At 36.9% G+C, this 20,288-nt stretch overlaps 4 protein-coding genes across 5 annotated transcripts; all 4 read right to left on the bottom strand.

The window, feature by feature from the left end:
* Window positions 1-1,661: 1,661 nt before the first annotated feature.
* LOC114533934 (SHC-transforming protein 1-like) lies at window positions 1,662-7,091 on the bottom strand. The gene is given in 12 exon segments (XM_028555566.1): window positions 1,662-2,320; window positions 2,750-2,970; window positions 3,254-3,550; window positions 4,008-4,353; window positions 4,467-4,560; window positions 4,766-4,892; window positions 4,974-5,025; window positions 5,199-5,341; window positions 5,413-5,462; window positions 5,464-5,499; window positions 6,106-6,176; window positions 6,738-7,091. Coding segments are annotated over 12 exon segments (1,728 nt in total). The 5' UTR covers window positions 6,870-7,091; the 3' UTR covers window positions 1,662-2,161.
* A 90-nt stretch (window positions 7,092-7,181) lies between these two features.
* LOC114533883 (fanconi-associated nuclease 1-like) lies at window positions 7,182-10,985 on the bottom strand. Of its 2 annotated transcripts, none has more exons than XM_028555505.1 (11): window positions 10,827-10,985; window positions 10,584-10,709; window positions 9,670-9,922; window positions 9,324-9,548; window positions 9,003-9,167; window positions 8,599-8,850; window positions 8,334-8,429; window positions 8,054-8,152; window positions 7,761-7,889; window positions 7,580-7,685; window positions 7,182-7,488 (listed from the first exon to the last, which is right to left on the bottom strand). In XM_028555505.1, the coding sequence occupies exons 1-11, from the start codon at window positions 10,910-10,912 to the stop codon at window positions 7,445-7,447; spliced, it is 1,581 nt and encodes a 526-aa protein (XP_028411306.1). In that variant the 5' UTR covers window positions 10,913-10,985; the 3' UTR covers window positions 7,182-7,444. The 2 variants fall into 2 exon arrangements, with proteins under 2 accessions (XP_028411306.1, XP_028411307.1); XM_028555506.1 differs by having other exon boundaries at window positions 8,093-8,152.
* A 295-nt stretch (window positions 10,986-11,280) lies between these two features.
* On the bottom strand, window positions 11,281-12,072 carry LOC114533828. The gene is made up of 2 exons (XM_028555435.1): window positions 11,685-12,072; window positions 11,281-11,495 (listed from the first exon to the last, which is right to left on the bottom strand). The coding sequence occupies exons 1-2, from the start codon at window positions 11,983-11,985 to the stop codon at window positions 11,281-11,283; spliced, it is 516 nt and encodes a 171-aa protein (XP_028411236.1). The 5' UTR covers window positions 11,986-12,072.
* A 786-nt stretch (window positions 12,073-12,858) lies between these two features.
* LOC114533928 lies at window positions 12,859-19,111 on the bottom strand. The gene is made up of 12 exons (XM_028555559.1): window positions 18,525-19,111; window positions 17,555-18,111; window positions 17,137-17,413; window positions 16,885-16,977; window positions 16,754-16,783; window positions 16,358-16,666; window positions 15,865-16,209; window positions 15,251-15,414; window positions 15,047-15,140; window positions 14,758-14,971; window positions 14,037-14,389; window positions 12,859-13,535 (listed from the first exon to the last, which is right to left on the bottom strand). The coding sequence occupies exons 1-12, from the start codon at window positions 18,619-18,621 to the stop codon at window positions 13,372-13,374; spliced, it is 2,697 nt and encodes an 898-aa protein (XP_028411360.1). The 5' UTR covers window positions 18,622-19,111; the 3' UTR covers window positions 12,859-13,371.
* Between the last annotated feature and the right edge of the window lie 1,177 nt (window positions 19,112-20,288).

Below are 20,288 nucleotides of genomic sequence, written 5' to 3'. Positions count from 1 at the left end.
TCCTTGTAACATGAACAACACATTAAACCATTTCAACAGTTGGAAGAGACTGGCAAAATTTACCATAGTCAGCCGTCAGTCAAAGCAATCAAATGTGTTTTCCAAGAAATTAAAAAAAAATTATTGCTGATACATTGACCTTGATTGGTATTCATGGACTTTCTTGAAACTACTACAAGAATGCAGTCATGCATTCCCTGCAAATTAGTTGCAGCGAGGCAAGGGTGTATGGAATTCGCTCGAGGGTTTTCATAAACACACAGGGTAGCAGATGTTAGGCTTGTTTGGCTCAAATGATTAGACTAACCGCTAAGCACCCGCGTTTAAACCAAGCAAAACGAATTCATTAGGGGCCCGCTTTAATTTGTTGTAAACACTCGACGGAATAAATTCAGGGGAAGTTGATCACAGTTGGAAACGATCACGCTGAAATAATTTACTATTTTTATGAAGTTAGGATCATTTTATAACCAGGCGTCACCGCTGTAGGGGCACAAGATTGAAATTCTCGGAAGAAGTGAACGAGGAATGACTTCTAAAGCGGAAGCAAGCGAGGAGCATGGTCTTCTTGAAGAGCAGAGAAAACCAGATTATGATGAGAGTATTTTTCAGGAAGTTCCAGTTTATATCAACTGCCCTTTTTGTGATGAGAAAATCGTCAGTAGAACTCGATTGAAATACGGACGTTGGACCTACTGGGCAACTGCATGTCTTTGCTTGTTTCAGTGAGTATTATCTTCCGCGGTATCTTGTGATGAAACAATTGTTGTGTGCTGATGAACAAGTTATAGTGCACATGTTGATCAGAACTGTGAGAACTATACAGTGTGTGTAGGTTTATTCTGTGTGACGCCTGACAATTCCCTCTTGTTTTCTCCATTAAATAAGTCCTATCATGAACGATACTATTTTATGACCTACCTACCTACTCATTTTAACGAGTAAACATTTCTAACTGATTGTTATATGCGATCTAGATTAGATCTTTTGAAGGCTTTCCACTGTTTCTGCTGCTGGCAAACTGAATTCAAACAAACAATATTTAAACAATGAATCTTCGGCAGTAAATATCTCATAAACAGCTCGGTGAATATCTATAGATCTTAGTTCTTGCGGTAATCCATTTATAGAAAAGGCAGATAAGAAAAATTAGACCGTTTTTCTTTCTAAATCTGGTACCTCTGACAGCACAACATAGACATAGTGGGATTCGTCCATGAGAGACATGAAAGGATATAGTTGCGTTATTGCTATATTGCTTCTATTTCATTATTTTTTTTAGATGTTATTGTTGTTTGTGGGCTCCATATGTAATGGAAAGTTTAAAAAACATTGTTCACGAATGTCCAAAGTGTGAGAAACAACTCGCAGAATACAAACAGTGCCGAATATTTCAAAGGAAAAGGCCAAAACGAACAAGACGCCAATCCTTATTATTCTAGCCTCCTCCCTGAGCGATTGGTGACGTTGAAGTGCAGATGTCAGCATGACCCAACGAATGTACGCCAGCGAGTATGCCTGAATGCAGGCTAACTGGTTGCTACTCAGGCAGACTCTATGGTCAACATTTACACGTAAATTTGAATAGTACCTTGCCAGCCATTTGATCATTTCATCGTTCCAAAAACATAAGTTACATCACGTCCTGCGCAAAAATCAAATCTTAAGATGACATATATAATTTCATAGTTTAATTTACAATATAAATTATACATCACAGGTCCATGGGGTTAAAAATTAGAAAACGCCGTCTAACTACCACTTGTATATAAACTCAATCATACCGTCACTTCATATTTCATCCCTGAAATCAACAAGCGAAAGTCACTTATGTATATAAAAAAATAAAACCGCTTAATTATATTAATGGCTAGGTCTAACTTCAAAACGAAACCAACCAATTTTACTTTTAGTTCATGTAAGAATATCAATAAACTATACGGACTATGCGAGGTGAATATTCCTATATCATTGGTAAAAAACGTTAAATACCAACTGCTAAAAACCTACTGAAATATGCTAACGTGTTTATTTTACATGTACTTGGTGTAGCATGAAAGATGCCAAATGATTTATATCACCACCGGGCATAAGGTGCTGCAAAACATATCTTTACCACATTCCTGATTCATAGTTCTTGTCCTGTGATAATGAAACATGGTTATAAAGGTCTGTCATAGAAAGATTGACTGGGATCATCTTTAACAACAGGCTGACGCAATATTATTACACTTCCTGACGAGATGATAGGGACTCTGTTATCACGGTGATAACAAACGAGGTGATCAACGCTCTCGAAAGCGTGAGTCTTTGTTCGCACCTAAAACCATAAAGGCATAACTTAGGAAAATTAATTAAGCGCTACAGCCCAGTTATTATGTCAGTTCTAAACAGTTCTTTCTAAAGGTCCAGTAAAGATCATCTCTTATTGATCCAGTGTTACTACAGGAAGAAACCTAAACTAAACTAACTTTATTTATACTGGATAGCTCTATCAGTTCTAAACTGTTCTTCCTAGAGGTCCAGTAAGGATCATCTCTTATTTATCCAGTGTTACTACAGGAGGAAACTTAAACTAAACTAACTTTATTTATATGTGGATAGTTCTATCAGTTTTAAACTGTTCTTCCTAGATGTCCAGTAAGGATCATCTCTGATCCAGTTAACCTACAGGAGAAAACCGACATTAACCTAACACTAACACTCTTATGTTTTAGACCTTTATTTTTAGTGAGAATAAGTTACTCACCACGCCCTTTGGATCAATTAACAACAGATGTTTTGGATAACCATTCTGTAGGCCAGTTAAAACATATTGTCCAGGGTTGGTAGTACTCTCACGAACTAAGAAATCTCCATCACGTACGAGCAGTTTTTCTGCATCTTGTCTTGACATAGGACCATGGAACCAATCCTTGCGAGACAGTTCATCTTCTGGAGCGGTCCCTGGTGGTGGAGCAGAAGGTTCACCTGAAAAAATATTGAACACTACATGTAGTACCCACTTGTACCAGCCTTAACCATCCTCTTAAGGCCCATTTACACTATGCGTTTTGTCGTATACGATTCATACCCTGGCGTATGTGAACGTATGAACACACGTGTAAATGTGACACTTTAAATACTAACCTGAACAAAAATGAATGAAGATTGTGGCATAGGCACTCTTTTGCATTCGTCAGAATGATAAAATTTTGCATACAACTTATCGTGTAGTCTAAATAGGCCTTTAGAGTTTAAACAAAAGACTTACTTGTGCCCTCGTCATTCCTACGGGAATAAGGTTTTGGTATGGGTGGTGGTGTTCTCCTAACAACTTGTTCGTCTGGTTTCTTTGGCAACGGTAAGGCATACCCCAGTGTATTATGTTGGGGGGAGTCTGCCGGCTCAGGTTGCGCGGGCTCCGGTGACGACTTCTTTATACCAGACGCAGGGTCTGCGGTTGTTTGTGCTCCGATACTTGACATAATCTCTTCATCAAATGTTTCCCAATTCATTCGAGACGAACCTTCATTGCCATCGCCATTCGTTTCTCCTGCGCTGTTTTTTGCTAAAATACGATGTAAATCCCGTTTTCATAATCTACATATGTACAACGAAGGCTTTACACTATAAACCATGCAAATATTTATCATTTTGGCAGATAATACTTCATAAAGCAATAATACACTACGCATGACTTGTACCTACAGGACCTTCGTCATTTTTTTCTACCAGTCCCAGTTACTTATTAAACAGCTGGAGTTACCGACCGAGCAAGTTGAAAAATCAGCTGGTAACTCGAAAGAAGAAAAGTAGAAAGAGCATTGCACCGGCATCGCAAAAGTGTAGGTTTGATTCCTGCCGGAGGACCTATAGTTGACTCATTTTTCCATCAACTGTTCCTGGATGAATTTGAAGTGTGTTAGTGTGTAAAACCCCACTCGAAATTAAGACCCTTTAAACATCACAATATTAAACCTATCACCATTTGTATCAATATGTATTCAGAAGAAAATCACCCTTACCTGGCTCTGCTGGGGTGTCATAAAATGAGGGTAGATCTTCAACTGTCATTGCGGCCGCAAGTGGATTATTATAGGATGGAATATTAACCAAAGGTCCCATAACTGCATCAAACTGCGTGCCAACTGCAAACTCCATAGAAGTAGGGGATGGTTCTTTCCCCCCTGCATGACTCTCAATTGTACTATGAGGCGTGTCATATTTGGACATTTCACAGGGAGGTGATCTGGGCTTTTGGTAATGACTTGAGTTTTGATGAGTGGGAGTTGGCTGGCATCCATCAGTTGGAGTATCATACTCATGTTCGTCATCAAATTCATCTTCATAACCATCTGCAAACTCGTCTGGCTGAAATAAAATACCATAAAATGCTCAATAACCTGGTTAATGCCTGGAAATTATTCCTTAAGTTTATGTTAAATGCTTAGATGTTAGAATGGAAATACTTTCCCCATAACTACCTCCTCGTGTGGCTGTTCATAAGCCTGTTCACGACGTGATTCTACTCTTTGAGATGATGGCTGTTCTTCACCACCAAAAATTGAACCTTCAAACCTAAAACGACAAAGCAATTTGTAGAAAGTTTAAGTTGTAGCCTCAAGGACATTAAACAAGCCACCATATTGCCACATTTTAAACTTTGAGACACTGATACAAGAAAGCAGATTAAAGTCTTTAGCACAGAAACTAGGCTTTAAACTTAAAACTGTAAGAGCGTGTAAGAGCGTGTAGGAAGGTGTGTTGACAAAAAAAAGTTAACCTTCTTGGTACAGGCAGCAACTGTGGTGGATCATCCAGAAACATTTTATAACGCAATTCAAATGCTTGGCCGATTGTGTTGATGACATCATATGAGAGATTTTGAGGGCAGTCCAGGACATGACAAGCTAAAAAAAAGAAAAAAAAAGTTGAGGTTAAAAAACTTTATTGTATATGTTGGTTGTTAAAGTCTTAAAGAGTCATTTTACCTCTTTTATTTTTAGCGTCTTTGGCAACATATCCAACAATATCTGGACAATCCTAAGAAACGTATAGATAGAGAGTGGAAGACTATGCAAGTACTAGTATAAAGGTAAGAAAGGGGAAAGGATGGCTGGCATCAAATGAGAACAAACCAATAGTATAAAGAGGACAACCTTTCTCCCAAAGTCTAAGCTAATGACATTTCAGAATATACTACACCCTATGTATACCTTTTCACCTCCACTAGCAAAAGATATTCCTTGCATATCATGTTTCGATATCATCTCACCACTGGACATTTCTGTGAGCACAATACCAGACACAGATACTGTCAGACTGATGAAGGTACCACTGTGTACGGTGCGTGGATGATCTGGAAACACATCTTAAATTGTAAGAATTTCAGAAATACACTCTAAAACAGGATGTATGCACATCACTAACCTGCCAAGAGCTTCAGAATGTTGCTCTTCGCTTTCTTCCTTTTACTAATTTATAGCCATTCGCTCACAGCATCTATACATTGCCTCTCTGAATTAAAAGAAATATGAAAATGCTATTAAACCTAGTAAAACAGTTAAAATTTCAGAGTTAAATTATATGAACATTGTGTAGAAATTAAATTACAGAGGGTTAGTAAGATATAGTTAAGATGTGTGCACCTCTCCTAACAATGAACCTTATAAAGGAATATTGGTCAATCGATAAAACATGGAGTCACTTTTCCTAGATCTCTTCAAGACTGAAAGCAACAGGAGGAACAATATCTTATTGTTGACATGGAAACAAGAACAACATTGTCATGATCTTTAAAAAACCAATATTCATTGCAACAAACCATGAACAAACTAACAAATATTCTACTCATTTAAAGACTTAGTTAATTCCTTTGTTTCATTGATAGGTCATTAAGATGTACAAAATTAGATTTGTTCTTTCTTAGGAGTTGGTAAGCATTGTGTGGGGTCTAGGAATTTTGCTGAAAAGGATATTAAAAAAGGACATATATTTGATGAAAAAAATAACAACAGCCAACATTGATATTAGTTTCACCATATGTGGAAGGCAAAGTTTAAATGCCGATTTTTTTCATGGAAGAAAAGACCAAATCAAGTTCAATAAATTAACAGTTCATACTTTGTAACTTGCTGTCGTACATCATACTGTAATGTCCTCATAGATTTAAGAACTTCAATACAGCCAAGGTACTAGAAAAGAACAGAAAATGTTGAGTGATTATAAAAGTCAATTAAATAATATAACGAATAAGGTATTAAAAACACAACATGACATCACATTGATCATACAAATTTTAATAGAAATACTAAACCACAAGAAACCACTGACATAAACACCTTGACCTCATCATGAAAAACCACAAACCCTTTTGAGTTGTATCCTAAATTCTATATTTTTAATTCAGAACTTAGATGCCATTTTTTGCTAAAAACTGTGGGGAAACAGACGATCTAGCTGACACAGTGCAATTGTTCAAAAGAATTCGGCCTTTTATTTATATTGTATAAGAACTGCACATAAAGGCATTTATTTAACCGATTTCATTTCAGTTAAATAAGCAAATTTAACATTATGTAAAAAGGTACAATTAAAGCACATCAAACAATATTATTCTTGAACGCTTTTATGATGAATGATCTTCGAATTTCCTCTGTTGCAGATTCACTGTCTGGGTTTTATTTCACGGACGGATAATACTAAAAGATGCTCATTTGAAAGGCACAGAAGCTGAAAATGAGTTTTTATATTACCTTGAGAGCATAACAAACGCCACCATCTTTAATAGCCTGAGCAGAGTGAAGCCAACCTTTCTCAGGTTTTCTTACAAATGATCCAGCTTTTGACCATTCTTCGACACCTTTCGCATTCGGCCGCTTATTCATCTTCGTCTATCGTTTAACGCTTCTCATATTTTCATATTGCAAGCAAGGCTTTTACAAAGCTTTTACCGACAAAACATTAAGCCCTAATACGAAATTGTATATTAGTATTTCGAAAGACGTCGTCGAAATATTGCTGCGAAGGTGCGCAATTTTCGATATATTATTAAAAAGTTTGTAGCGACAGGGATCGAGATGTTATTTTTTACTTCCGTCTTTCCTTTTATGGAGAACGCACTCCAGGTAAAGCAGGTGACCTGGGCTTCGCTTGGGCATGACAGACAAAATTGACAGACAATGCATGTGGGTAGAAAATGACATCGTTTACATACATGAAATTTTGACAAATCACATCACATGCCAGATCATTGCCGTTGCTCAATAATTCAACGGTTCTAATTCAACGAAAACTAACAAATTATCTTGTAATTATCAGTTCTTAAACTAATAGATTCATCACCATTTACCATCATACAGGTTTCTTCGAGTTTTGAGTGTCTATACAGTTAATTCCCTTTTTCGTGAACAAAATATCAATTATTTACAATTCATTTTCAACTTCCAAGGGTAATCATCAGCTAGACTTTTTGCACACTTTTTAATAACCGTCTCCCACCTACGGCTGAAAACAAAATGATGCAAATGAGTCCAGTTTCTTGTTTGAACAGTAAATCGTCATGTTTCGTCAAAAAAAAACCTGTTGTAAAGCTCACCTTTGACACAAAGAACCTCAGTTTCACAACCCAATGATTGAAGGACGTCCAGCCAAACTTCTTGTTTTGTTGAGAGTTTGTCATTCGGACCTTTCACCTCAACAATCTAAAAGAAGTTGCTCGAGGAATTCAGTGTTACAAACTCTTGTAAGAATCATTCACTGTCTCAGTGTTTTCTCACCTTATATTTGAGAGTTCGAGAGTTCCAGACAAAAAGATCAGGCATACCAGAACGAGTGTGATGATAATTTCTAGCGAACCTCTCACAAATACCAGCAAGTATTTCACCGCCCAGGCACTGAGTTACCTCCTACGGATAGAAAGATTCAGCGTTGACAAGCTATGACAACTGGGGCCAGTACGTTGTTCAAAAGCCGGTTAGCTTAACCTAGGTTAGCGCTAACCTAGCTTTGAACAACTGGTCGGCCCTGCAGGATTAATGAAATGAATAGTTTTACAATTACATGTATTTACCATAACTTGCGTAACGCCAGTAAATAAATCCCATCTCACCCCAACACATATCTTTCCTTCTTGTTCAAGCCATGTAGATTTAATTTCCTCTGCGAGTTGCTGAAGATATGGAGATTTGTTACCACAAGCGGTGTTAAAAACATTTATGATCAAACCGCAAGTTTCTCTGTATGTAAAAAAACGTTTTCCCTAGAAACGATGACCTAACAAGGTCCTAATTTGAGGCAAACCAAGAAAGGAGCATGATATGTAAGAATAAAGGCATATAGCGTAGGCTTACCTCCGCAGACGAAGATCGAATTTCATCAAGACGTTTGTCAATAATTTCCTTTCGGTTGGAATAAAAATTCTCGCAGTATATATCAAGTGGTGCAGACTGTGGGAAAAAGAAGATATATTGGATGGAAGATACATTTCACTGTATCAATAAGACACTGGATTACTGATAGACCCACTGACCCAGGTGTAGTTCGAAAGGCGTTTAGCATAAACCGCGGATAAGCCAAAGTGTAAAAATACTCTGAAGAGAACTGAAGATCAAATACCTGAAAAGGGGTTCTAAAAACATCTGCCTCGACATGACACCCAAAAATTATGTCCCACATTAAACATGAATAGATATTTCTGTAGGTAAAACTTTCTCCATGAATTCCGCGATTATATCCCTGCCGTTTGTAGTAATCTAATGCCAATTCCTCCACCCTGCCAAAACTAACACTGTCAACAAATCCATCCGCATTCACATCTTTGAACATAAACGTTGGTTCATTTTCCAGCCGTTTACCAGATATTGTTACCTGAGGAAGAAAAAGGTTATATAGGCAAGCTGGTTGTTGCAACAACTACAATAGTATGCATGAGCTTGCTTAAGAAATGAAAGAATGCTTGAATCTAGTCAAAGGAGGGTAACTGACTTCCGTTGTTGATAAACAATTATATATTCACTCACGACTTTAGGCTGTCTCAATTCAGTAAACTTGATTTCGTTCAAATATCTTTTGAGACTTGAATTTCTTTTCATTTCACAAATCCTCCTGGCCCTTTGTTCCAGAGCAAGTCTACGCCCAGTGTTTACTCTAGTGTCGGCCAGTCCGTTACGAACTGCATCCAAAGCCTTCGTGAAATAAATTAAAATGAATTAAAGTGATTGTTTTCACATATTCTAAAGGGGATACCATTCAATTTAACTCTATATGAAAAGCAAACCAATAAAAATTGAAAGAGTTATAGAAATGAATAGTCAGAACAAGAAGGCTTCGAAGGTCATTACTTCTGAGGGTTTCTTCAGATGTTGATCAAGATTCAAGGCTAATCTTTCCCACCACCAACCACGGTTGTTTGGACAAAACTCTGTCTGGCTCAGTAATTGTCGTAGAAGTTCCACAGCCGCGCAATACTCCCTATTTCTCTGCAGTAAATCTACACCGAGAGAACACATCTTTGTAAGCAGCCAGGATTCTGAGAAACACCGCAAATGAACAGGCAGTTTCAGCACCTATGTTTTGATGAGAAATGATAAAGCTTATGGCATTTCTTGCCTCAACTTCCATGAGATTAAAAACACATATATCTCTCAGGTCCGGTGAAGTATTTCTTTTTAATTATATCTAGCTTACATGAACAATTTGGGGATCCTCTTGTACCACCAACTTCTCCAGCATTTCTGAAAATCTCGGATGAACTTTCACAAAGATTTTCTCAGCCACATCAGAGTTTTTACTTCCAAGGAAGATCCCCATTTCACAAACATCTTGATGAGCCAAATCATAACTTACCAGAGCTTCCCTATCTGGGAATATGGCTAGTGATCTGGACACCTCATAATCAGGAAATGAAACTTTTCCAATGTTATTTAAGAATAGAACTGCCCTGAAAACAGTTCAAAACAATGCTGTGATGGTGGAGTGGTATACGTACCATGCATGCAGCTGAACAATTAGCTTCCAGACCACATGGGAATCGATCATATCTATATGGCTTTTGGTTTGCAAGTCCAATTAATGCTTTTGTCTCATTTGAGCATTGGACTATAGTAAACACTAGAGGTCCAAGGTATATAATTGATTCCCAACAGGTTCGTAATCTAAACTTTGAGGTTTTTAGATGCTTATGCATCATACACAAAAAGTCTATTTTATGAATAATGATTTTCGGCACTTCACCTCACTTCATAATTTACCCTAATCGATTCCATCCTACACATTAAGTATTTAAGCATGCTTGCTCTTGTCAGCTACCTCTGTAGCTCAGTGGCAAGAGCAATATTGCACATGCAGGCATCACAAAAGCGTTGGTTCGATTCCTGCCGGAGGACCTATATTTAACTCATATTTCCTTCAACTGTTCCTGGCTTGAATTTGAAGTGTGTATAATTCCACTCGAAATTAAGACCCTTAGGGATATATCATGAATAGTTTGAGCATAAATTCTCATATGGACTCTTTTGCATAATTGCCCAAATTCAATAGAAATGAAGATAGAAGAACTTAAATACTAGAGCATTGCACACTGCCAACCATAAGAAACTTACAGATTTGTTCCATAGCTGTAGTCATCATCCTTTAGCTGGTTCAAAGTAAAAAGGAGAACAATTCTTGAGAAGAGATTTCTTATAGTAGCATCAAGTTTCACACATGAACCTAGTAATGACTTTGCTCTGCAAGTAATGAAAATAAATATTTAAAGAACAGCCACAAGAACCATGATATATGATCATATTCAACTGAAGTTTAACACACCATCTGATACTAGTAACATGGAACAATTTACTAACCTTATGACAAGTTCCTTTTGTATTCTATTCCCATTGTTAGAGAACAAAGAACATTGTGTTTTTGATCGTCGTAATAATGTTTCCATGAGTTTTTTCTTGTTTTTTCCTTTGATGGTAATGTGCTGTGATTTTGCTAACCTTTGGACATTTTTTGCGGGAGCAGATGAGCTTTCTTCCATCATCAAGCTGGGCTTGTGTTTGTAGAAACCTACAATTTATTATAAACAAATTTTACTTTTTGTTTATGTAAGATTTCACCTTAAAATCAGAAGATATTAACTATAGTGAGGAGATTTACCAGATCTTTTAATTCTTCGAAGATGACTGAGTTCTCACTTATTTTCGGATATTTGATGCTATTTTCTCGGAACCACGTATGCTTTCTATGATATAGACGCACATACAGCTTCTTTGCTTTGTCACTTAGATCATAGAAACATTTTACAGCCAAATTTCACTTCCATTTAAAGACGTTTGTTATCCTCTTGCGACACTGCTTCGGAAATAGAAAATTATTAAGATAATAGAGTTCATGCTTTGGCACTTGGTTGTTCGCATTAACTGCTTTTATATGTGCTTTACTGTACACGTTTCCAGTAGTAACAACATTCTGATCTGACTTCACTTCATCATTGTCTGGGGTTATTTCAACATCTTTATGTGCACAATCTGGAAATGAATATAAAGATATTACAATGAATATAACGATTGTACATTTATATCCTCGTTTTAAAGCAATGCAGGTACTAGCAGTCATAATATTTGGTTGATTTTCAGTAAATACTCGCGGTTAGTATATGTCTCTAAGCCGTATGCTAACTAGAATTGTAAAATTCTATGTGTTCCCCATTCTCGTACCTTCTGTCACACCTTTACCTCCTTCTATGCCAGTCAAACTTTCAATTTGTCCCTCTGAACTATGCTCTGACTCCTGATTTGGTTCAAGAGAAATGCAACCATTATCCAAATGTGTGTTAATCTCATCATGAAACACAAGGTTGTCACACTTTGGGCAGTGTAGAATCCTTCTTTTCTGTTGTTCTTCTTTACTAGAGCATTCTACAATCGACCCTGAAGGAATTTTCTTTTCGCTGGAGTTTATTTTGGTTGATTGTTCTGTTTGTTCATCATTGGGTCTCTTGCGTTTAGACGCCATCATAACAATGAAGCCATGCTCCTTACAATTTCACATTAGAGCTAAATTTAGAGTTTCTGTAGGGGGAGCACAAGGAACCTTCATCCTTCAACCTCGTCTTCAAAGTGCACGTGCGTCCATCAAAATGAGTGACATGACGTCACTTTCATGACCATTTTTTGGCGGCAAAACGCTCAAAACCTAAAATCTTTTCGGCGTACCTCTCAAAATTAATTTATATTTACCTTTATTCTTTAGATTTATGTTGTGAACTAAGTTTTGAACTGTATTTGGTGAATGCAAAACACCAAACAAAGGAGTTATTACAAAATATAATGCGGCTATCAACAATGTTATTATGTAACGCCATTATAACTGAAATGAATACAAAAGGAGCTTCGATTCAAGTGTCATTTTCTTCTCGGCGTATCCTGAGAAATCTTTTCACTTTCACAATATTTTAAGATTATACACTAAACATACTTTGTGGATGCTTTCCAAGTTTGCAAAACATTTTTAATGCTGAAAATTTTAGTGCTGTTGCATGAAGATATAACTGAGGTTTTGAGCATGTATGAGAAAGCGACTTAGAAAAAGATCTTCTCTTAATTTTCTTTCGACTGTAATTGAGGTGGTCTAATGCCTTGATACTTAAGATAACTATTTTATTCACGAATATATTCTAAGTTTCCAACAACCGCCAAATACCCCTGTGGTGCTCACTTGATAACTTCAACCAGTCTCTTTTGCAAGTCCTTCGGAGACTTTGAATGAGAGAATTTGAAAAATGTCAAAACAGGTTGTGTTTGCTATACCACAAATATGTACCACTGTTAATAGGTCTTTAGCACTAGGTTCAAAGCAATATGATAGCAAAACAATGGAATGAACATGAAGTTTTCTGTAATATCTAAAAATCGATGTTATTTACAAATGGAATTCTTTAAAACTGTTATAGACTATAGTTACATTTGAATGAGAAATGTACAATACAGTATATGTGATACTGTTGGAATGATTTAAGTGAGTATCTCTGATGTCTGATCATCAGCTGATAGTGGTCATTTGAGGTGGCTTGGGATAAGAAAGAAATAAAAACTTTTTTTAAAGCCATTGCTGTGAGCGGAAAATCTCATCAAGATCTGTTGTGCATGGTTGCAAGTGCCTTTTTTGGATCTGTTGTGCATGGTTGCAAGTGCCTTCAAGTTGCCTTTTTTAAGCCTAGTTCAACAGGAACATTTTAAACCTCGTACCCATGGTTATTAAGAACAAGAAAATGGCCAACGACCACTGACTTGACCAACGTCCACACAGGCCAACAGTCTTGCTGAGTGCCTCGCTAATTCCGATGATAGTTTGACTGAAATACCACTGTGGCTGATGCAAAATGACATCGTTAATTAAGACGAATTAGAAATCCGGCGAGCAACTGACCTCTTTACCCGTGTTATATTTATTCCATTTTTCGCGATGATAATAAAATGCTTCGTCACACGTCTGAACGACAGCGAAACATGTTGGGCCAGCGCTAGTAACTTTCTCCACACACCGTCGAAGGTTAAAGTAATAACGAACTGAAAAATAATAACATACGACGTTCAGACAATGATTTAGGCAGTAGAAAGCACAATTAATTAACAGCGTTCTTCACAAGTGCATTCAGTTTAAAAAAGTAAGTTTAACTGTTTAAGTTTAGGTTTCCTGCTGTAGTAACACTGGATCAATAAGAGATGATCCTTACTGGACCTCTAGGAAGAACAGTTTAGAACTGACAGAGCTATCCAGTGTAAATAAGGTAGTTTAGTTTAGGTTTCCTCCTGTAGTAACACTGGATTAATAAGAGATGATCCCTACTGGACCTCTAGGAAGAACAGTTTAGAACTGACAGAGCTACCCAGTGTAAATAAGGTAGTTTAGTTTAGGTTTCCTCCTGTAGTAACACTGGATCAATAAGAGATGATCCTTACTGGATCTCTAGGAAGAACAGTTTAGAACTGATAAAGCTATCCAGTGTAAATAAGGTTAGTTTAATTTAGGTTTCCTCCTGTAATAACACTGGATCAATAAGGATTTACCTTTCATGGCTCCGCGTTTAAGTTTTTCGAACGTTTTACCAAATTTCTTTCCTAATTCTTCGATGGTTACTTCGACGCCATAAACGGAAACCTCCTTCTTTGTCGATGTCGCAACATATTTAAAGCTGGCGCACCCTCGTTTCTCCGTGAAACCTTTGAGACAGCTAGCCTCTTTGCTCTGTTTTTGATTCTGCTTTTTATTTTTATTTTGTACTTGATTTCGCGTCTTATTCAGAACTTGATTTTGAGTCTGATTTTGCGTCTGGTTTTGCGTCTGAATTTGATCTTGCAGCTGACTTCCCGTATGGTATATCGCTTTTTTTACCATAAATTTATAGTGTGTACATGTCAGTCTAAATAAAATATTTAATCATAAACATTGCTGAGTCATTTATGACAAAAATTGCCATTGGTTGGGTCATAGAGAGAGTCATGCTGTACTAGGGGAGATAAATAATAATTATGTAACAATTTACGGTAAGGCTACACACATACACTGTAAATGCTGGATGAAGCTGAAGTGTTTCGTAGTGTCTCAGACGTGAGGTGAGATTATTTTATTGTGAATTATTTTAAATTTATGTTTTTTTACTTAGGTTTTTTCATTTATGTCAAGCGCGGTTTGGTTCCTACTAGGGGAACTAGGGGAAAGATAATGTAACAATTTACAATAAAGACGAGTTATTGTGAATCATTTTAAATTGATGGGTGTTTCACTTACGCTTTTTCATTATCGCAATTGGAGCAACCATCGTTAAATGAACATAGAAAATTTCTGCCAGATACATATCGACGGTAACGACTATCATGACCAATGTCAAAATAATAGTACGCAGTATCGCACTCTTTATTAAGCACATAAAATTCGGGCCCACGAACACCGTGTTTGACACCTCCTGCTGCACAGCGGTCAATATTTAAATAATAGCGGTGTCCTAAGGTAATATATGAAAATGATTATCTAGAATGAAGAAAAGCCTCAGATTTTCAATTCGTTTACAAACAATTACCTATAATTGAATCGTTTTCTTTTCTTTTATAATTCGCGTCTAACTTGTCCATGAGATCATCAAAATGAAATTCAATTCCATTCACTTTCGGGATCTATAAGTATAATAGGTCAACAATAATGCTATATTTGTATATTATTAGTTCATCGTATGTTAGTGCAATAAATGAACTAATATCCAGATATGTGCAGGTCAGTGATATACCTGATAGTTCGTTGTGATAAATGAGAATGAAGATGTTGAATCAGAAATTGAGCCCAATGAACATTGCCAATATCGAAACGCTGTTAATGGTGCCAATACTTGATATAGTAGCACACCAAGTAGAGCCAAGAATATCGCCAACGCAAACAATTTCCATCGTAAACCTGCACAACAGGCATTCAAACGTTTAGAAAACATTGGAGGAATGTGTTTTCATCTTATTTCACTTTTGCAATTGTCTGATTGCAATTTGCGTGCAATGACCATGACACTAATTACTGGATCAATTAGAGATGATCCTTACTGGACCTCTAGGAAGAACAGTTTAGAACTGATAGAGCTATCCAGTAGAAATAAAGTTAGTTTAGTTTAGGTTTCCTCCTGTAGTGACACTGGATCAATAAGAGATGAGCCTTACTGGACCTCTCGGAAGAACAGTTTAGAACTGATAGAGCTATCCAGCATAAATAAAGTTAATTTAGTTTAGGTTTCCTCCTGTAGTAACACTGGGTCAATAAGAGATGATCCTTACTGGACCTCTAGGAAGAACAGTTTAGAACAGTTCACTGAGGCACTCTCGTCCCAAGGGGTCTATTACAATGTGTTTCACTCACCTCGTAACAAACTTCTCTTTGCTCTGGAAATTTTACTGTCAACATTTTCCAGCATATCAGTGCGCATGTCACTGAGCACCTTGTTAGTATGTTGCGTTTGAATGCTCAATAATATGGAAACAAAACACGACACGAGGTTAATGTTATCCAGAGAATCATCCTTGACGGAATCCAATGATTGGCCAATCAAGGTCAGATCTTCTGACGTCACTTGGGTGATCACATGTTCGGGCATAGCAACGCCTGGGTATGACGACAGCGACGCATAGATACGTTCGCCATTTTCGACGGGTCCACGCACTTTGACTTTCACAACTCCGATGACACATACCACATCTGTTACTTCTAAATTCAGAAAGCCACAAAACTCATTTAACATAATAAGATAAAGGATGACATTTAGTGGGGGTAGTTTTTTTGCTTCACTGGAGAGATTTAGTTGTATTATTTCTTGTTCCCAATGATCGCAAAAAGGATTTACTCTCAGTCTCACCTTTATCATCGTCACCAGGCGTTTTTCCCTCCAACCAGGCTGATCTACTAATCACGCCCGCAATCTTAGCATACCGTGCATTCTCTGAAGTCAGACGACGAATCTCGCTTTTTCCATCATGAGCATTTTCAAAGAATCCAATCAAGTCTCCTTCTTCTAACTTGAGATTTTTAGGATGACCTTTTAGTTTGAAATGATATGCAATATCGCCTCGCGGCGTTTGTATCGGATGGTTGACCCTAAGTTGTTTGATGTTGGCTGTTGCCGCTTCAAGATGATCTGTAATCACTTCGGGAAAAACTGAAGAACCTGAAACATTGTTAATGAAGAATTACTGTACCACACATAATGATATCATTTTAATACACAATATTAATTTTCTTCATGGAAACATACCAATACTGAGCGGGCTTGACATCATCGTATCTACAAAACATTCATGCAGACAGATAAACATTATTAGCGCGACTCACATAATTTGCAGTTGTCATAAATTCTCTATCAGTTTCGTGGTAGGAGGCTATTACCTTCTTCATTTCTTGAACGTTTTACAGCCCGTTTTTTAAGCTCTGGTTCAACTTTTATCATTGGCTTCTCTCCATCCCCATCACACAGGCCATCTGACAGGTGAAAGAGAATAGTATTGTACTCATTGAACAGGTGACAGTCTACCAAACAGTGGCGTTTTTCACTCAGTAGAATACGTCCAAACCGATTATCAGAGAGGTATGCATGCTGTCGGCAGATAAAGTAAATAAGTAAATAAAAACCACTCAAACCTATTGACTTTGGTTTGCTTTTCACTTGAAAAGAATCGCTGTAGAAGGTTTTAGATTTGCTTGTATCTTTGAATAATAATTTTAGACCAATTCTAAAGAGATTTCGTTCTTCTCCCTTCACTTTGGACAACTTATACACCTCACTTCCTGCATCATCTAGATTAACTTTTATCCAATGGTCATTTTCGTCTGGTAAGATTTTCAATGTAACTTGTCCAACATTATCTTTGAGAATGTGGGCTGCATCCGGTGAACGCTCCACAAATACAGATTTTGCCTGGAACATAAGATGATACAATCCTATTGGTATTGTCTGACACGTACAGTACAATATTGTATGGTGATGCAAGAGTTTGACAGTACCATATAATATGGTTTAATAATATGCCATGGTGCAGAAGAGACACTTTGACATTACCTGTATATTGTCTGGTTTTTCTAAATAAATTCTAACAAATGACGAAGCATAGTCTAGACGTTGTTCAGATTTACCCTGCAGACGACACTGCCCTTTCTCGTAGAATGTTTTCAAATCTACGAACGTCACCAAGGTTGCTTCTGTGATGGGTGCATAGGAGGAAATTGGCTCAACAGCTGGGATATTGATTGAAGGTGCTAGGTTCGAAGGTGCTAGGTTTGAAGGTGGTTGGTTATGTAGGTTATTGCTCTGTGTGTATCCTGGCACTGGCTGATAAGGTTGTTGCGGTACTGAGAAATCCTGGCGAGAATTTGTATTTTGGATTTCATTGAATGCAATTGATTGATTTTGTGTTGGTAAAATTGGCATAGAGACAGCATGGTTTGGGGTCAAAGGGAATTGTGGCTTGTATCCATCAAAATGTTGAAGTTTATTTGTCTCTACTAAGTTAGACTTTAGGTTGGGATCTTGCATTTGTTGCATTTGTATAGGTTGTGTGTTAAATGATTTATTTTCTGCCGCAGTAAGCATGCCATACAGCTCATCTAACACAGCATCTAAATGGAAAAGGGGAAGTATGTAAATAAGACATCTTGCTATAATATATTATTGAGATTTGAAATATGCAAGATATTTTTACAAACAATTAAAGGTTAATAGTCCGTATTATTTTCAAACAAATTAAAACTAATAATTTAACCAAAATTAAGCACAAAAGTCGAAACACGCAAATCACAATTGTTTTGTTTCGATTTTGAAAAAGCAAGCAGACGTGTTGACTTGAACCAAATGAAATAGAAGCATATTGGATATTTTCTTCAAATGTATCCGTTATTGCTACATATTGATTAATTAGAAGCAATATAATAATTTGCAACATGTTGCTACAATTATATCACTTTCGGTCACGCAACCTAGTCATCATGATCTATGATCCGACAAAACAAATAACAATATTCATTTCACTTACCTTCATCTATATTCCACACCGTTTGATCAGAAGCTGGAAATTGCGGCACACCATTGAAATTCATACGATCTCCGTTCCCAATATAGCAACCCTCCATTTCGTTTATAACGACAAGTTTATCACTTACAATGCAGTATGAACTTGTACGCCACCTTTTTTTATTGTAATTAAGTAGCCCTTGCTCTCAGCCAGCGAGCTATTCACGTTGATGGCTTCTCGTATGCCCAGAACTCTCAAACGTCCTCGTTTGATCGTATCAACAATAATAGATCTTAAAAAACAGTTCAAATGTCCTGAAAGTCACCCGTTTAATAACGTCCATTAAACCGTATTCGATGACGATTGTTCTTTATACGCACTGCAGTCAAATACACGCTAAGTAGGATGATGTAGACACAATAACAAACGTGTGAAATACCTTTAAATGAAATGCCTGAAAGCGAACTTCGGCCAAGGGTATCACTCAAGATGATATAATATATATAAAATCGTTGAGTGATAGCATAAGAAACACCAAATACCAAAGATAAAACTTCGTAAATTCTACTCAAAAAAGCTCAAGTGGCAAATATTGGACTTGTGGAATATTGTTCCTGTTACAACCGCCTGACCAATCAGAATGCAAGCGCGTCAGCACTGACGTCATTACCGTCAATATCTGATGCGCGATGAATAAACAACACATTGAGACCATGGTAATAAATGCTGAGGTTTAAAGCGAATATAATATAGTACCTGAGTTGTGCACTGGTATATCTTGTAAAAAGAAATCGTTAAAAAATAAATATGACCAAATAGTGTATCATTTAGCTTGGGCATCAAATCACGCACGTATCAGGGTGTATATGAAAATGCAAATTCATTTTGGGCGAAACATAAAATCCTGTTCATCCGTCCTTAAAATAACTATTGATCACAGTAATAACGGAAGAGACGAGTTTTTTATTACTAGGAAAGTAAATTCCAGCAAGCCAGGGTTTATATTTTCTATAGTACGTGTCAGAGGTCGCGTGATTTAATATAAGAAAAACAAAACTGTAGTTTTATCCATAGTTCAAATTTTACGGATTTCCGCTTTACGTATTATTGCTGAGATTATCAGTTTCAATACTAACTTTATACTTATAAAAATACTATCTTTTTATCTGAATATATATCATGAAACATGAGATAGTTCAATTACTGACACATGTCAAAAACATGTGGATGAACTGGGTTACATAGGCAATTACCTAACTTTGGTGGTCTCTATTTGAGCACCACCGGAAAAAATGGCTAAACCCGATTAGCATATTTTCCGGTTTTATCAAGATGCGAATCCTTGGGATGGTAAAACTTTAGAAGTGAATGCAGTTTAGTTCCAGGAGAAACGCACAGATTCTTTATCATTTTTTATCACCAAGAACATCAGGTTGTAAGGCGTTTGGAGGCTTGTCTTCTCACTTTATCAAAGTCCCACAACTATGAACCCGGTCAAGAAGATTGTTACGACATTACAGTGGTTATCTGAAAAAGCTGCTCTGAAAATGCATCTCTCATCACGTAGTTAAAAGCAAATATTATTGCATTGCAAGACTTATAATTATAGCTTTTTTATTGTCCAGTGGTTGATGAATAAGTTCACTCAAGGTAATCAGAGTATTTTGTACATGTTGAAACCTGCAAACTACAAGTGGTAGGTCAGACGTGCACTGCTTTTCAAGGTGAGCTCGTAAGATGAAATAAATGAACTTCAGAAATGAAGGTATATAAAGAGGTCTTCCG

Source organism: Dendronephthya gigantea, unplaced genomic scaffold (genome assembly GCF_004324835.1).
Source record: "Dendronephthya gigantea isolate DGI-Jeju-01 unplaced genomic scaffold, DenGig_1.0 000095F, whole genome shotgun sequence".
Lineage (NCBI taxonomy): Eukaryota > Metazoa > Cnidaria > Anthozoa > Malacalcyonacea > Nephtheidae > Dendronephthya > Dendronephthya gigantea.
Note: the sequence above shows the minus strand (reverse complement) of the source record. Positions and strands in the feature narration are given on the sequence as shown.

What these genes read in the sequence shown, in the direction of transcription:
- LOC114533828 (XM_028555435.1), bottom strand. Translation starts at nt 11,985, where the DNA reads ATGATGGCGTCTAAACGCAAGAGACCCAATGATGAACAAACAGAACAA. An exon ending in AGGTAAAGGTGTGACAGAAG is followed by an intron (nt 11,496 to 11,684) that starts GTACGAGAATGG and finishes ATTCATTTCCAG; the next exon opens with ATTGTGCACATAAAGATGTT.
- LOC114533883 (XM_028555505.1), bottom strand. Translation starts at nt 10,912, where the DNA reads ATGGAAACATTATTACGACGATCAAAAACACAATGTTCTTTGTTCTCT. An exon ending in AATTGAGACAGCCTAAAGTC is followed by an intron (nt 8,851 to 9,002) that starts GTGAGTGAATAT and finishes TTTCTTCCTCAG; the next exon opens with GTAACAATATCTGGTAAACG. An exon ending in CTGGCGTTACGCAAGTTATG is followed by an intron (nt 7,890 to 8,053) that starts GTAAATACATGT and finishes TTCTATCCGTAG; the next exon opens with GAGGTAACTCAGTGCCTGGG.
- LOC114533928 (XM_028555559.1), bottom strand. Translation starts at nt 18,621, where the DNA reads ATGGAGGGTTGCTATATTGGGAACGGAGATCGTATGAATTTCAATGGT. An exon ending in TTATCACAACGAACTATCAG is followed by an intron (nt 15,141 to 15,250) that starts GTATATCACTGA and finishes TTATACTTATAG; the next exon opens with ATCCCGAAAGTGAATGGAAT. An exon ending in AATTGCGATAATGAAAAAGC is followed by an intron (nt 14,390 to 14,757) that starts GTAAGTGAAACA and finishes TATTTTATTTAG; the next exon opens with ACTGACATGTACACACTATA.